This window comes from Echiichthys vipera, assembly GCF_963691815.1.
Source record: "Echiichthys vipera genome assembly, chromosome: 3".
NCBI lineage: Eukaryota > Metazoa > Chordata > Actinopteri > Perciformes > Trachinidae > Echiichthys > Echiichthys vipera.
The window spans coordinates 20,840,494-20,858,019 of NC_139828.1; the positions used below are offsets into that span (position 1 = coordinate 20,840,494).

The 17,526-nt window shown below is 39.3% G+C and overlaps 1 protein-coding gene across 7 annotated transcripts in view; it reads right to left on the reverse strand.

Moving 5' to 3' along the window:
• csnk1g2b (casein kinase 1, gamma 2b) overlaps positions 1-12,871 on the reverse strand; it is a 40,306-nt gene extending 27,435 nt beyond the window's left edge. For 5 of the 7 annotated variants that reach the window (XR_014593847.1, XM_083940449.1, XM_083940447.1 and 2 more), the window contains exons 1-2: positions 12,745-12,871; positions 8,603-9,407 (exon numbers count right to left, since the gene is read on the reverse strand). Coding sequence is in view for 6 of the 7 variants with exons in the window: in XM_083940449.1 (XP_083796575.1) it covers positions 8,603-8,830 (228 nt within the window). In the remaining variant the exon portion in view is untranslated. Of the gene's footprint in view, positions 1-8,602; positions 9,408-12,511; positions 12,619-12,744 lie in introns of those variants that run through there. The other 2 variants (XM_083940446.1, XM_083940445.1) reach the window with 2 other exon arrangements.
• Between the last annotated feature and the right edge of the window lie 4,655 nt (positions 12,872-17,526).

Here is a 17,526-nt window from a genome sequence, read left to right on the forward strand (position 1 = left end):
TCAAAAGCCTAATAATTTTTTATTTTTAATATCACTATGGGTAATTCACCAATATACCAATATTCAGTTGTGGGGTCTCACTAGACACATGATGCCATGTTGGGGTGAAATGGAAAAAGAGAGTCCCCCATGACCCCACAGACAATATCCTGCATTATAAACAGCATGGTGCAGACAGCTGCAGTGATGTAATATCACACATAAACAAACATCTCTGTTGTTTATCATCTGTAAAGTCAGTGTGACATTCAACGTGTGCATATGTATGCCTATGTGTGCCATGTTCTGAGGAACAGACCCGGTATTATGCATAAGGCCCAGAATAGTACCTGACCTTTGCCTGACACCCAGTAAACCATTTCACGATATGCAACTGGCAATGTGACTCCCCTCATCTTAGACAGATGACAGAGCAACTCAAATGTCAACATAGTGCATCTCTTCTCCGCAGCATTCACAAAGGTAATAATGATGCTAACTGCCAACTGTATGGCTCAAACAAATGGAGAGGGTTGAAGTTTGTGTGATGTGTGTGTTTCTCTATTGATGTGGTCTTTATGATCAGAGGTGTCTATGGTTGGGAGGTGGTGTTAAGGAGCGAGTGGTGTCAGAGAGCAACAACTGGCCGGTGTCCAGTACTTCTCTCAGATTTAACACGCCCAGATGGTCATGTGTGTGTCAGCTGCCTCCCAAAACCCAGAGTGATAATCGGGCAATGCTTGAAATTAGAATAAGACATCAATTGTATTCTGGAGAGTCTGGCTGAAGTGGGATAACTGTGGCCTGTGATTTAGGTTCTCTTCATAGGTCGGTTCAGAAATATCACCATGATTTAGACAAGATGATTAATATGAATTGTGTTGTTGAAATGGTTTTACTTCAAAAAAGGGGCTGTCGGAGAGTGTGGTGTGGTACAGCTAAATAAATGGCTACATCGGGAAAATTAATGGTGTATAATATTATCTTATTGCCAACACTAAAGATGGCTTCCCCAGCAGTTCAAATACAATGTCTGGTATCATTATCATGCCTTGAGGAGTCACAAATGATTGTAAATAAAATCTGCATTTGTAAATTGAATGTCATAATTGAAATATGTATCGACTGGAGATGCATTGAATTTTCTTGGACAATTCTGATTTCCGATTATTGTTATTTTTTAAACTGACCTGCCGATTCCAATTTTGTCCGATTTTCTTTCTTTCTATGAACTAGAATTGACAGCATACACAAATATTTGTCTAACTTTTCTTTTAATGAAAAATTGAATTGTATGTTCAAAATAAAATACTGACAATTAAATAACTTTTACGTTTATTCCAAAACTGCACTAGGTTACAGATCTCACACAGTGGTTCATGTGCGCGACATGAACCTCTGTGTGGGTATGAATGTGACAAGCACAGTATCTGATTGACCGGTCACCCACATGCACGATTACAGTCAAGATCAATCCGCCCATTGACTCAATAACTTTGGTTTAGTCTCTGTCAATTGTTTCCACGACAACATCACAAACTAGATTTACAACCTTGCAGTTGTTTGCCTCCACCAACCAGTCAAGTGGTAGTTTACATCCAAACTGTCCAGACTTACATATAATGTAGTGAAGACTTGAAGAAGGAATTTAATAAAAAGGTATGACTTTTTTTGCCAAAACGTGGGAATCAGCACAGTATCAAGTAGTGTTATCAATTCAGTATTCGACCAAATGTTTCCCCTTCTGTTCCTTAGTTATGGCGTTGGATAATGACCAGAAACATTGTGATGTCATACCGAAATTGACCTTTCACCTTTTGGATATCATTTCACCAGACATCTGTGTCAAATGTTGTCATAATTCTGGAGTTATGGTCAGAATCGTGTTTCGTGTGGTCACAGTGACCTTTGACCTCCAAAATTGACATTTGCCACAGTTGAAGAAAATCTCCCCAGGGGTTCCTGAGATACTGCGATGGACCACCCGAAAACATAATGAAAAAAAAATGTATAGCAGCCACTTTAATGAGACACTGAAATTTAGCAGAGAATTCTTTTGGCACTGGGGTGGCTCTTTAGTAGCACGTTTCATAGTCAGAGGAGGGCAAACACAGCACACAATGTTGTTAGTGATCTGCAGTCAGGGGAACTTCCACTCACGGGAATGAGAGGCAAGACTCCTTTGTCATGTAATAGAGGAGCGAGGAGTGGCGTAAGTACAATGCATTGTATTGTGTACATCCTTGTTCGCTTAACTTTGAGCCTGAATCCAATAGAAATGTTTTCTATTGGTTTGTAGCTTCCAGATTGTAACAAATAAGCACTAGAACCCAATAGAAACGTTTTCTAGGAGTAATAACACAGTAAAGCCACTAAATAGTAGGACGAAGAGTTATTTTACTTATTTGGGATCTCAAATGTACAGTAAACATTGTTTATTGGGTTTAAAAATTAAACAAGGATTGAGATTTAAGTGCTAACCCTGAAACAAGCAAGAATTTAAGTACTGGCCTGAGAGATCATCATCAGAGAAGATATAGAGTGCCTGTGGATATCTCCTGATCATCGGAGTCATTAACTGCATTTTCAACCAAATCTAATTTAAATAGCCGACAGCATGTTGCTCCTAAAATCAGGGTGCCATGGCTACAATACCTACTTTTCACTTTATATGGATGCAACCCCCTCAAATGAAAGCTGGATTTCAGTATAGTAATGGGAACTTTTCACAGCAGAAATTCTGATATGTCATAACAGGAGCACAAAATGTGTAATTACTACCATTAACGCTTTCTTTGTTCCTTTTGTGTCAGTGAACCATGTCAGAGGGATATCATGCAAAACAATAGGGCCCTGGAACAGATACATGGAGAGCAACCCTGATTAATATTATTAATTACACCTATGGTTTTCCTCATATGGCATGTCAAAATGTAGGCAGTGAAAGCGGCCTGTTTGATTTCAGATCTAGTATGCTAAACTACAGACTCAACACAACAAAATACAGTGTCCCTGTCTTATTCCTCATAGTCTGCACCACATATCCTGTCAAAACTTTAATTTCTTACATGGTACAAAACTACTTAAATTCTAACCTCAAACTTTGTCTTTTTGTCTTGCAAAGCAAACTCAAAAATAGACTGAGGTCAATTTGGCTTCAGCTCTTTCTTCAAATTACCATCTTCTGATTCTGGTTTGGTTATTTTGGCTTTAGTTTACCACTTTAATTATGATGTTTTAAAAAAAGCCCAGGGACAGACCAGTGCAGTGTAAATTCACAGCAGTCTCCATAATCTCAATAATGAAAGTGTGAGAAACTGGTTAAGAATTAATATAGCCTCAAACATAACATATCATTTTGAAAACAAGAATACAGTGTCGGCGTAATGCCTTCAAAACTATTAAATGGAAAATGTGATGTGCTTTGCCATGAACCAAGATGTACCCTTGTGAGGTACAGTAAGACAGCACCCACTGCTCCACAGGCCCACACCCTACAGCATATTAGAACCTAAGAAGCTCTACATAAAACACTGTTCTTGTTTCTACTCTGAAGTCAGCAATGTTTGGACTCTACTGTGCAGGTTTTATGACTGATTCTTAATCATCCTTGAGGCAACAATGTGTCTATGTGAATGAACTGTGTTGCTGCTGGCTACTGACTCATTAGAGGATTAGCTAGTTGACTGAAGGCAGACTTTTACATGCTGTTGACATCCCAAGAATTTATTCATTTTGCCTGCCCAGCATGCTCTCTGGAGAGCCCAAGCGGGGTAGGGAAGAACTTAAATCGTCAAAATGTCACTTTAATTCCAGCCAAACATGCTGATAGAGCTTTTGTGCCTTCACAGTTCTTTGACAACTGCCTCATGGCGAGCTGGTGTGAGCTGCTGAGCTAGACTGAAACAAGAGTTTGCTTATCATGCTTCAGTGGGAGGCAGACAGGAGAGTTCAGTACAACACCTTAGATTTCCTTCAAAGTATCACGACTGACCAGCACCGTGAGTGGCTTCACTGACATAAACCACCTTATTCTTATGCCTCTGCATCAGTGACTCAGCCAGAGAAAACAAAAAGTCTGCCAGAGGCTTTCCACTCCTAACCATGCATACAGTACAACTACATACCATACAGTATATACAGTATGTGTTCTATGAAAGTATTACACAAGATTTTAAGAAATACATAAAGCATCATTAATCTTTTTTCTGCCACTTTGGAGCAAAACTCCACGACAAGTTTGACATCATTGCCTCAAAATGTTGATATGGCTAACATGTTGGCAAACCCCCAGACACCCTGCTATATATTTTTCTGATTTCCATCTGTGCTATGAACAGGCACTGCCATATGTAGGGTAAATCACTGCTCTGTATGTACATGGCTGGGACACAATGCACAGTGGGTCTCAGTGTTTACTGTTTCTCTCCCTATATGGTCAGCCCCGTCTCCCTTAGCTACACTGTGCTCCACAATACAACACTATAACATTCACTTATTACACTGCTACCATGCTGCAGATTAAAGATTACATCAACTTGTCATTGTCAAGTGTTTTTTACCTCAAAGAGGCCTCCAATTGGTTTATTACTTATTACTGATAATACCAGCTTTGCAAGCAGCATGTCTCAGGCATCTTCTGTCAATGGATGACATGAAAAGGAGCTATAATGAAATACAAACTAAAAAGTTTGCAACTCAAATCGTTTGCAGAGTGGACTGTTGGAAATGTAAGTGAAAACTGATTTAATTGGATTTCTAAGCCAAAATAATAGATTAGATGGGTGTGTGCACATGTCCTGCAATCAGGGCTAACACAATGATGTTACAAGGGAGCTGATGACCTGATAAAAAAGAACCCTGAAGATAACGGCAGAGAGAGAGAAAGCACTACACTAAGACAGCAAAGCATTCAAATAGAAATAGTATAACAGTGATGTTTCAGTGAAAAAGTGGATTATATGGTCATTTTCTCAGTGGACAGTTATGTCACCATGTCAGGGGAGTGTATTGACGGTGATGGTGGTGTCCCTTTACCCTTTAAATGAGCCTGATGGTTGCCAGTTTCTACAGTAGACCTCAATAAAAAGCAGACATTAAATGTGCTGCCTCCATCACACTAGCGTTTTTCAGTTTGAGAAAGCATCCAGCTGAACCAAAGACTGAAGCACTGTGTGTCGACAAGGCCTGCTAACAAAGACGACCTTTCAGCACTCAGCAGTTCCCCCCTTCTCTCTTGCTTTTTGCAGCAGCATTCACAGCAGTTTCAGATCCACTGACAGAGGATCTTGTGCACTGGCCTACCATACATCTCTATCTCTGCTATCACGTGGCGGAGCAGGGTGACACTGGCATTCACCTTTGTCCCAGGTGCAGGCAGGCACCACCCACATGCCCGACTCTGCAAGTCGGTACACAGGACACTCAGCACATAAAGGCACCAGCTCAACACTGATTAATCACCATGTACTGTCCTGCAGAGGCTGGCATCTACAATTCATTACGTTACAAAGGAGAGAGATTAGACTAGTTTTAACCAGCCAGATGACAAATCACAATTCGCTATCTAAACAAAGTTTCCTTATTGGTTTCTTGGTAGATCAGCAACAGGTCATTCAACTACTCACAAAATAATAATTGACATTTTTTCACTGAGACCAACAATTGATCAGTTAAGAATCTACTTGATTTTTAATGACTGGAATATAAGTGTGTAGTTAAAGTCAGTATTAGAGCTGAAATGGTGAGGCGTTTAATCAATTAGTCTTTCAACATAAAATTAATTACCGAATTTTATGATTCGGTTACCGATTTTATGAGGACTCTATTATGATGACTCTATTAATCATTTAAGTTATGTTTCAGACAAAAAGGTCAAACTTTTTTTGGTCCCAGCCTCTCAAATGTAAGCATTTGCTGCTTTTCTCTAGTCTTTTTGCCTTTCATCAGATAGCAGATGACCAGGAAAGTAGAGCTGGGCGATAAATCCAATATGATAACTTATCGTCTTTATATGGAATCGTATTGGGATGAAATCATATATCGAGATAATGGGACATAAAATTTTGAGTTTATATTTTGCACAAAAATTCTTAATAGAATGAGAAAAATAATAGAAAATAGAAAAATTAATACCATTTTCCATTTAAAATAGGCTTTAGTTCATACAGACCATTTATTTATTGAATTACCGTAGTGTATATCTTATCTACTTTTTAATTTATTTATTTATTATTTATTTTTATTTGTTGTTCTCCATGAAGTGAATATAAAGCCAGTGCCCAGTGTATTTATTGTGGAGTTGGCACTTCATCCAGTGCACTCCCCAGGTGAGTGAAAGTGTAGCATTAAAGCATGGCAGAATTAGCAGGCAATCTAACAAGCCAGTTAGTTAATTTGCTTTTTTACCATGCTTTAATGCAACATCGTTTAAGTGGTAGGGTAGAGTAGTAGTAGTAGTAGTAGTAGTAGTAGTAGCAGTAGCAGTAGCAGTAGCAGTAGTAATTGCTGGCTGTGGTCCGATAAACACGAATTCACCAACTCACCAAACTTGTAGGTTATAGAAAAAATGTAGGCCTGTGTTATCCTCATTCATTCCATGTTAATAAATTATTCTTGATTAATCTGATTTATTGACCTCAACATGCCCTTGTGTAAAATAGTACCTACTGCCTATACATTATTATTCAATTAAAAATAGATCACATGGAACTGAACAACATACTTTATAAACATCAACAAATGTCATTTTTCTAGTTGTTTACTTTTGCCAACAATTGTTTTAGATTATATCTATAAGTGAGCAGTTACCATTGAAGTGACTGACAGACAACGGAGGAGAAACTACTCATGTCAAGCATGTGTTAGCAGGTGCTCATAGATAACAGGGCTGTTATTTGTGTTTGTCCTTAAAGAAGAGCTCAGTAACAGCCTCTGACAAAACAAGCCCTACCGGGCGGGCAGTGAGATTCACTAGGTTACTCCAGGGAACTGTGAGATCAGGGACAGACAGAAACATGTGGACAGACAATTGTGAGAGAGTCTGGGTTTTCCCCGAGAATCGACAAAGGAGAAGCCCTCTCGATGTCAGGCGTAACAACACCAGTCCATGAGCCGAAGCTCTGTTAGCAAAAGGAATCCAATTTGTCTAGCTAATGTCTGAAATAAACCTAAAAGCGATAGCTATTGTGAACATCACAGGAAGTAATTAGACATTACTGTACCGCCAAAAATACAATTAACAACAACTAAAGCATCACCATCTGAAATTAGTCCTCAAAATGAAATCCAAAACAAACAAATCCTCACAATCAGGCACTACTATTAGCTGGGCCTTGTCAAGCTTTTTGACACCATTAGCACACTGCCTGCTCTGACTATTATAAATTCAGATAAACGCTGGGTCCAGTGGGCCACAAGATCCATGGAGCAGTGTTATGGCCTTAATGCCAGATCCAGATATAGCTCCACACCATGAGGATAAAAATACTCAAACAGATGGGAGGGTTCACAGGCAAGGGGGGTGAAATCTCTACTAGAGATTTCAGAGGAGAGGAGAACTGCAATTACAGCTGTTTGCTAACCTCTGCCTTCTATGTGGTTAGGGATAATGACCTCGCTGGGAGATATGATGTGGTGGAGATGACGCCAAGCCCATCAGCTCCAATATAACTACTTAACTGGAGTTTGAGTTAGGCATTGTTTACATTAAGGCATTGACAGAGAGACAAATATATCTGCCAGTGCTACTTGGACTAAAAACATTTATAGTGTGAAGATGAAAGTCGATGCATGGAGGAAATGGTTGTGCAGTCAACAGCTGGCCTAGAATCTAACAACCAGAAATCAAACCTGCCTCGCTATTTCATGTGGTTTCTCAGTCTTTCTAAATGCTACTAGTGGCTCTGAAAAAAAGGGGTTGATGCTAACACAAAACAAAAAGACACAGTAAATTATTGATTGCTCTAGGACATGGTGTGAGCCTATTAAAGGGAGAGCTTCCATAAGAATTGACATTAACTTTACTGAGTGAGAACAATGTATGGCAGTAGTTTGAAAGTTTGCTTTCACAAAGAATATTGTTTACATTTTTCAAATACCTTCAAGTAATGAATTTCAGTCCAGAGAACAGCAAGTAAGCATCATCCCAATTGCTAAGAACCACTTTGAGGAACTAAGAAATGGTAGAGCTGAAAAATAAGTTTACTTTAAGTTTGTCCTCTCTTCGAAATGCTGTAAAAGGTAATTAAATTCCTGTCCTGTGATAATTAAGAGATAATAAAAACACCAAACAAGATATGGTTTAAGATACTATTCTGTGTCGTCTCCTTCACCTCTTTGATAAACACAAGCAGAGAATGGTTGACTCATTATCAGTACATGGGGCCAAGCTCTGGGAGGAGGGGGTGGGGGACAGTTCCTATTTACTTCCAGTGTCTGACTCTGTTAGGTCAAAGAGTCAACTGCACATCAAAATTAACTTTTAAGATCATTTTAATTGCTAAAAAAAAGAATAAACTACAGGAATTGAAGGATTGATATTGGAGATGCACCAGAACAGTTGTCTAAGTAGAATTGTGAGTTCATATTTTTGTTACTTAACCGCCCCTGAGGATGCACTTACCAATTTGATGGCCACATATTCGTTAGTATAGAGATTTTTTCCCAACCGCAGCTCTCCAAAGTTCCCGCAGCCGATTTTTTTACCCACACGAAAGTTTGGGCCAACCATAAGAACTCCAGAATTGGTCCCTGAACTCCGGCCCCCATGTCCAGTCCTGCTGCCTGCTGTTTTAGACATCTTTTTCCCTTCCTCTGTCTCTCCCTTGCCCCCTCTCTTATCAAAATCCATAAGCTTGTGATACCCTGGCCTCTCCACGGTTATTCTCCAGCCATGCAAACCGTAGAAACTCCAATAACAACGACAGAGGAAAGCTTTAGGGAGGGGGGCGGGACAAAATCTCGTAGGACAGAGGAAAGGTGTTGCTGTTAAAATGTGCAATGGTTCTCAAGACACTAAAATAAGCTGAAAAGTGTGTGTCTCCAGACAGATCTTCTGCTGAATGCTTCCTTTTTTTTTTTCTTCTTCGTGTTCCTTGTTTACCAGAGGGGCTCCTTTCTTGTATGTTTCTCCAGCTCCAGTCTCAGAGTAGCATGCTCCTGCCTGAAGAATAGGCAGGTTGTGCTAGGATGTGCCCACCAACGCACATGCAATACTAGTCATAAAAAAGCACTCCGAAACCCAGTTACTGCATCCACAAGGCCACTTGGGAACATCTCCTGGAGTGCCTCATTCCTTCTGGTCAGCCTTCAGTGACACAGTGATCACTCTCCATGTTGCAGGGCCACAGCAAACGTGGCAACCCTGAGTCAGAGAAGGCAGCGCTGAGAAAGACAGGTAACTGATGGGTTTGATGTTAGCTGGATATCTGAAAAAGAAAAAAACATACAGAAATTAGTCAATATTCTTTGAAGCATGTAACAACAACACGGATCATCGGTCACAAATAAACTCAGTCATTACTTGATCTGACAATATCTGTGTTACTGTTTAAAAAAAACAATATATGCCACATATATTATTAATATTGCAAAGCTTAATCAATCATTATCTATTCTCATAACATTGTTCCGGCATAAAGAGATTAACATTTTCAGAATAAAACTTTAATCTTTTACTTGAGGATCAAATTATGTCTACTGTGGCTGTTCCTTACTACAGCTGAAATGAGATCTTCTCCAGACTGGCGCAAGACAAATTCAATAAAGCAATCAATATCAGTGGAAATATTCCACAATGGACCTCAGGCAAAGGGGAAAAAACTCTCCCTTTTACAATTAAAACTATTTTTAAAGACCAAAACAGTGTTTTACAGAGATTTTTTCTTTCAGATTTAAATGTTGAAACACTGTTACGCTAAGTTTCAGGCTCAATCCTCAACAGCTTCTGCAAATGTGTAGATCCTCAGACAAATCCAAAAACAGAAAAGTGAAAAAGATCTGCACACTTCTGGTAATGTGTATGAACACACATCCAAGAGGTCAGGATTTTTTTTTAAAAAAAGTAAAAGTAAAGAGTGATAAGATATGATACAAAGCCATACACTGTAACAGAAGCAATGCCAGGCCCACATGACGTCAATCAAAACCATAATTTTTTGTAACTTGACCATCTCTGTGCAGCTTTTCACCAACAATCTTTTGCAGACGTCTCAGTCCAGAGCGGCTCCCTATGTCCATGATCTAAGATGTTGGTGGTGCTGAAGAGAGCAGGTAATGCAGGCACAAGCAATGGGCAGCTACTCATTCCCATGGAAATGCACTTACACGGATCAATGACTGCTGCAATGCCTCATCTCATCATAACATTTGCATCATTGCGTAACATTATTGGAAGGATACGTCTAATCTTCAGCTAGCTCAGCTGTATCTGATAGAATAGTAAGAACCAATCCAGCTATCACAGGAGTCAGATACATTATTATTAGATATAATTAGTATGCTGTAGGGCTGCTGGATTATGGCAAAAATCATAATCACGATTATTTTGGTCAATGCTGTGATTACAATTATTTCACAACATAATCAAATATGCTTTAACATTAGTGCACTTCCACAACCTACTTAAAACTATAAAACATACAGTATATTCAATATATAAAAATAATATCTAAACATATATTAGACCAGAATGAATTTGATCAAAAATGTGCCACTGCCACAACCTACCAAATAATTCTAAACATAAGCTATATTTAACATTTTGGTAAACTAAATTCAGCATATACCAGTCAGTAGGTCTGAGGGGCCAAAGTGCACCACTGTTAACTAAACTAAAGTACTTTTTATTTATGACATAAAACAAAACGAGAGAATCTGTGTGAAATGGAATGTGGCACAATAACCGTTGGATGCCAAAATCATACGTACTTAAAAATGAAATTCAATCAATCACCCAGTCCTAGTATGATGATGAGTAAGCTTGTTTTAAGTAAACCATTTATTAAACTAATTCACACATGTTACCTCTGTGATTTTAATATGTTCTACAGGTAGTTTATTCCACTAACAGAGAAATGGCAAGCTTAGGTTATTACACTAGCTAGGTCTGAAACGTTTTGAGGTGCATGTGTGTTAATAAACAGTGACACAACCCATTAAAATCTTCTAAAAAAATCTTTGAATTTGTCTGTACTCATTCCCAAGAGCAGTCAGCAGCAGGAGAAAAGGGACACATTTATAACCCAGATATGCAGTCAATCATTACACTGTTGTTTCTTCCTGGTAACATGGCCATACTTACTGTAGGAAATGAGAGACTAACCTGCCTGATCACAAGATTTGGAAGTATTATAATCAAGGTGGATAAAAAAGTCAAATGATCAGAACGTGTGTTGTGTTTGAAGTTCATTACTCCATGCTTTACAAACACAAGTGTAATCATGTTTGAATGGAAATGATAGGGATGTCACTGGAAAACAACAAAGATATCAACGTTTTGGCCATCTTGGCCCACGTGTCTAGGCTGTCTCATTTCAGGAGTTGTGTGTTTTTTTTTCATGTCAGCTGTTGGAAATGGTTACCGATATGTTAAAAACACACTGACTTGAGTAGTTCAATTTATTCTAGGTTTTGAGGTGGCACATAAAAACCAGAATGATCCCTCGCCTAAACGAAACCCTAACGTCAGCTGCTAGTAATAACAAGACACAAGACCATTTCAAACGTTATAAATATGAATCAAACTAACGTTACTAACGGAGAAATCGTCAATAAGCACGAGTACCCGGACCAGACAGACAACCTATCTGCCTTTTTAGCTCATATCAATGCTAGCTAATAGCTAATATCTGGCGAGTGGCTACAGAATAACGTCAGGGGTTGTCAGCTGTCATTTTGCGGTTAGTTTCAGAGAACCCGCTTTCTCTCTTTGACAGCACGCAGTGTATTTTCCGTTATGAGAGTAGAAAGGTAAATCTTACAAGTAAACCCCGTTGATAAGTGTTTTAACAACACAGTAGCTGGGTAGGCGGACAAGGCCACACTCAGGCTATCCTTGCGGTAGTTAGCAGGCTCGAGTTAGCTTCATAACGTTCAATCGCGGCCAGTTTGTTCCTGTTGAACCGATTCTTATGCTATGTGAACATACACACACGCACACACATATACATATTTAAAATCAACATAAACGATTAGATAAACTAGAGTAAACAGAAATGTCATATAGCAGTAATAAAGCTAACCTAGCTACCAAAAACACGGTTCCTCTTGGCCCATCGCCTGTTAAAAAGCAACAACGTTAACGTCAGTTAATATGTTAACAACACTGACCCTGAAGACCAAAAGCGAGATAGCCGTTGATGCAAACTGGACAAGTCTTAGCAGGACAGATCATCAAATATGCATTGACTGTCATCTCCTGTGCTATATTAACCTGGTTAGTTAGTATTAATAACTGAGAAATAACAACGTCCCAGTGTAAGTTAATGTCACCGACTGGAGTAGTGTTGTGATAAAGGGGCAGTTGTTTCACCTGAGAGCATCTTATTGAGTTCATATTGCAGCTCCAGCCGTTATTACCCTGACAACTGCCGGGCAACTCCTTAATCCTGAACACCAACGGCCGCCTGGATCTCTCACCGCGTAGCTCGCGAGCTAACAGTTAGCACACGAAACATTAGCACGGACGTTTACGGCGGGACGGTGTCTTTTTTTAAAAAACAACTTACAAATACTCTTCTGTCACCAAATGGGGAAGCGTGTTACCTTTCAGTTTCCGCTACCGAAACGCAATCGAAGTCATGGTTCTTCGTTTGCGGGTATCTTTCTCATTTCGTTTCTCTTGCCCTCAAGTTGATTTCGCTGTTGTCTCTTTAAGCCTCCCTCAGCTGCCAGGCGCAGCGTCACGCCGGCTCACAGCGCACCGTGATGTGAGACGCAGAGAAACTGACGCAACTGGTTTGGAGAATAAAGCAAAAACATCAGGCGTGCGCAACTCATTCGGTATCAGCTCCAAACCGGTCGATTTAGTTGGCATATGTACACTTTTAATACAACTGAATAAAAGATGCTGTGAAGAAATGCAAACATCACAACCCGATACACACAATCACAGCCCCCCATTTGCTAATTTAACACAAATTACGGGATTATTGCCCAATTGGACTTTTCAAAACAATGGTTATAATAATGTAGGGTTAAAATTCATGTGCACATCACTTTAATGCTGAAGCTGAGGTCAGGGCAGGCTTCCACCCCTGGAGAGGGAGCCCCAGACCTGGTTAGACAGTCTTGGGGGCACTGGAAGAAGGCTGGGGGTCCTGGAGGCCACCCTCCACACCTGGAGCCTGACTCAGGGGGCTCCAGGTGTGGTCAGAGGGCTGGGGCCATGGGGAGAGTTCTTCCTTCTCTATTGTATAATGCATCAGATTTCATTAATTGAAATGTACATGGTCCATGTCAAATAAACTTTAAATAATTAACTAAAGGGCAGCGCCTCCAACTTAATAAAGAGCACGATAGTGACGTGATTTCACATTTTCTCTCACATTTCCGTGTTGTTTTTCTTTGTTATGGGGGACGCAGCAGAGGTTTGACCTGATTTTTGGCTTGTATTTGGAAAAAAGTTACCTCTATTCTTAAAATCAGATAAATGTGTAAAGTATAATTCACAGTAGGCTTTGCAGTAGTTACATCAGGTGGATGCCAGATATAAACAGTGGTGGGAGAAGTATTATTTACTGAAGTACAGTAGCAATACTTTCAAAATACTCTATCACAAGTTCTGCCTTCAGAATCTCACCTAGTAGAGTATTATCAACTCAATAATGGAACAACATGCCTAATGTGTAGCATTGTAATGTTAGTAGTGTCAGGTAATTAGATCCTTTTTTTAAAAAGAATATTTTTGTATAGGAAATCTTTACTAAAATGTCCATCTATTGTACATGGTTCATGTCAAATAAACTTAAAATAATGAACTGAGGGACAGGGCACCCTGAAATGGGTATACCCAGAGAGAGGGGCCCATGGAAAGCTCAAGAGATCACATTGGCTTATAATGCAGAATGGCCCCTTGTGCTTGTTTTAGCTGTATGTTTATTTCTGTGTGTACATTGAGAGTAATGAAAAACCAGAGTCAAATTCCTAATAGCTGTTCACTTGGCCTATAAAGGTGATTCTGATACAATTCCACTGTTGATGAATGATAAAACTGTATCAGCATCCAACCTTATACCAAATAGTTTGCATCTTTTTCTTGAAACACACCACTGAACAACTACAAATAATATGTACTCTTCTCGCAGTCTTGTTAATGTGCGGAAAATACATTTTTAAGTGAGTGAAACCTCTCCTACTGGCAGTACTCGGCTACTAAACTTCACAAAAAACAAAAGAAATAAAAACAGAGAATTTACATGTAGGGACATATCATTTTATTTCACATTTCTATGTTGCAGTGCCTAGTTACATCAGGAACGTCACTCAAATGATTTTACCATCATGCTGAAGGAGACAGCGTTATCTTAGATGTGGTGTTTACGCTGCGTGTGATGGATTAAAAAAACAGTGTCCTTCAAGAAAACTCACACCACTGGCTGACCAAGACCAACCTGTTGATGTGGATTAAAGCAGGCCCAAGTTAGACTTGGAAGTATATGACTGTGCAGCTACATCCCCTCAAACATAGTCAATAAAGCTCTCTAAATAAAAATTCATATTCTGTCTGTTGTGAGGGTTACAGGAACAAGGCAGTAAGTGCTTCTCCACCTTGTCTTTCCCACACAGGGTTGCTTCAGGTGTACCCAAGTCCGCAAGGAGCAGAGATCTGGCGCTGCAGGTGTACAGGTCTTCAGTTACAGCCCTAGGTGAGGGTGAGGCACAGCTTTACCGGAGCAAGCAGTCTGAAGGGAGAGGCTACAGTTTTTAGTAACTGACGGTAGGTGAACCCCCGGGGCCGAGCTGTGCTGCTGTATGATGGGCCAGAACACCGGGGGAAGGGCGAACTCGGTGGACAGCACTCCTAGAACCGGTTGGTGAGGCAGGTGGCTGTAGCGCTCCCCTGTCACGAAGGGGAAAAGCGGTGGAGAGTGAAGGCGGAGGGGGTAGCGTGAAACATCAGAGTCTGAAGGAGCGAGAGGTGGGCAAACATCCCTCATTTTATCAACAGGAGGAGGAGGAGGAGGAGGACAGCGATGAAGAGGAGGAATGTTGCTGTCAGTGTGTGATGTGGTGACGTCCCGTTTGTTTTCGGTCCCAACTTCCTCCTGTCCCGCCACGCTGCGATCCTCCAGACTGTGGTCTCTGGAGAGCGGGGAGCACCTTTGACCTTTCCGAAACTTGGCCCTCCTGTTCTTGAACCACACCTGGATGAAAGAGAGTAAACAGCAACGGTACATTTATTTATATAGTTACAATTCATACAGTCATACAGGCAGTTTCAAAGATCTTTACAGACATTTTAACTTTAAAAAGAATGTAACTTTAAAAGACTGAGTTAAAAATGAGAACATATATGTTAATTTAGAGTAAATCCTGGCATGAAAATGACAGTAAAGACAGAAAAATTAAATAAAAGCAATAAACAAGACGTTAAAAGTCAGCAGAAAAATAAGGCTGCTTTTGAGCAAAACTTCACTGTTATCATTAGTTAATAAATTCTTTCACATGTTAGAGATTGACAAAGATGACTCAGAATAATGTATATTATTGGATTATTGGTTGATTAATGAATCATTTGGAGCTGGTAAAGATGGAGCTCATTTTAAGTAATTTATATACTGCTGGGTAATTTAATCTACAATAATACATCCTAATTTATGAGTTGATTGTATATGTTTTAATAACTTGAGTCTGCAAATAAAGCTTAATACATTTAGTGGAGTTAAAATGTAGAGAAATGTACTACTAAGTATGTACATATATAGATTTGCTATTATGTATCATTCCATAAAATAAGAAATATTAGTTTACTTAGTTCTTTAATCAATTTATATTATCCATTTTCTTTCCCAATTAAAGTTACATGTCTGAGACTTTATATTAATATCAAAAGGTAAATGCAGCAGGGTTTTTATTCATGCTTTCCAGCTAAATATTTACCATAAACTGACAACAAAGAGTATTGGTTCTGGCAGGTTTCCAGAATGCTGGGTGTTGAGTGTGCTCTCACCTGAATGCGAGCCTCGGGCAGGTTGATGCAGACAGCCAGCCTCTCTCTCATGCCAACGTCTGGGTACTGAGTCTGCTGAAAGGCTTTCTCCAGGGCCTGCAGCTGTGACACGGTGAACGCCGTTCGGCTGCGGCGCTGCTTCTGCTGGTTGCCGTACCGAGCCTCCAGAATAAGCTCTGGGCAGAGCAGAGAGAAAAACCAAATGTCATCTCCATCATTTACTCTGAGTCAGTCTCTCCAACTTAATAAAGAGCACTATAGTGACGTGATTTCACATTTTCTCTCACATTTCCATGTTTTTTTTCTTTGTTATAAGGGACGCAGCAGAGGTTTGACCTGATTTTTGGCTTGTATTTGATGAAAAAGTTACCTCTATTCTTAAACTCAGATAAATGTGTAAAGTATAATTCACAGTAGGCTTTGCAGTAGTTGCATCAGGTGGATGCCAGATATAAACAGTGGTGGGAGAAGTATTATTTACTGAAGTACAGTAGCAATACTTTAAAAATACTCTTTTACAAGTTCTGCCTTCATAATCTCACTTAGTAGAGTATTATCAACTAAATAATGGAACAACATGCCTAATGTGTAGCATTGTAATGTTAGTAGTGTCAGGTCATTAGATTCTTTTTTTAAAAAGAATATTTTTGAAATCTTCGTTATTGAAAGTAACCAGTGGAGAAGTAGTCAGATCTTTTGTCAAATTAGCAATACTACAGTAATTAAGTAACACTTAAATAAAAGTAATGCATTTAAAAAAAAGATATATATAAATATTTCTTATTTGTATATTTAATCAAAAGCACAAAAGTATCAGCATCAAATTAAACCTTTTTGTAATTGCTGGGTACCATAGTGTATTGACCTCTGAGGATCAATAACATGTTAACCTAACCTCTTCATTTATTTATTGATTATATTTTATAGTATTAATCTGAATCTGCCCAGTAACTAGTGACTACAGTTCTCAAATACACATAATTAAGTTAAAAGTACAATATTTACCAATGAAATAGTAGCAGACAATAGAAATACTGAAGTAAAGTATCTCAAAATTGTACTTAAGTACTTGAGTATATGTAAACCTTCCACCACAGTACCCCGAAAACAAATCAGTGTTCTTTAAAGCTTTTTAAAAGTGTACATTGTTTATAATCCATTGTTTCGCCCTATTATGAGCATGAACCGGACACCATTGACCCTCTTTGTATGTATAACATTACTGTGTATGAATTTAGTACATACTTTTTCATAAATGCACATAAGCAACACATCCATGAAGAAAATGATCTAAACCTGCAGACTAGATTCCAGTGTGTCAGTGACATGATGACCCACCTGCCAGTCTCTCAGCCACAGAGAGGGTGTGCACCGCG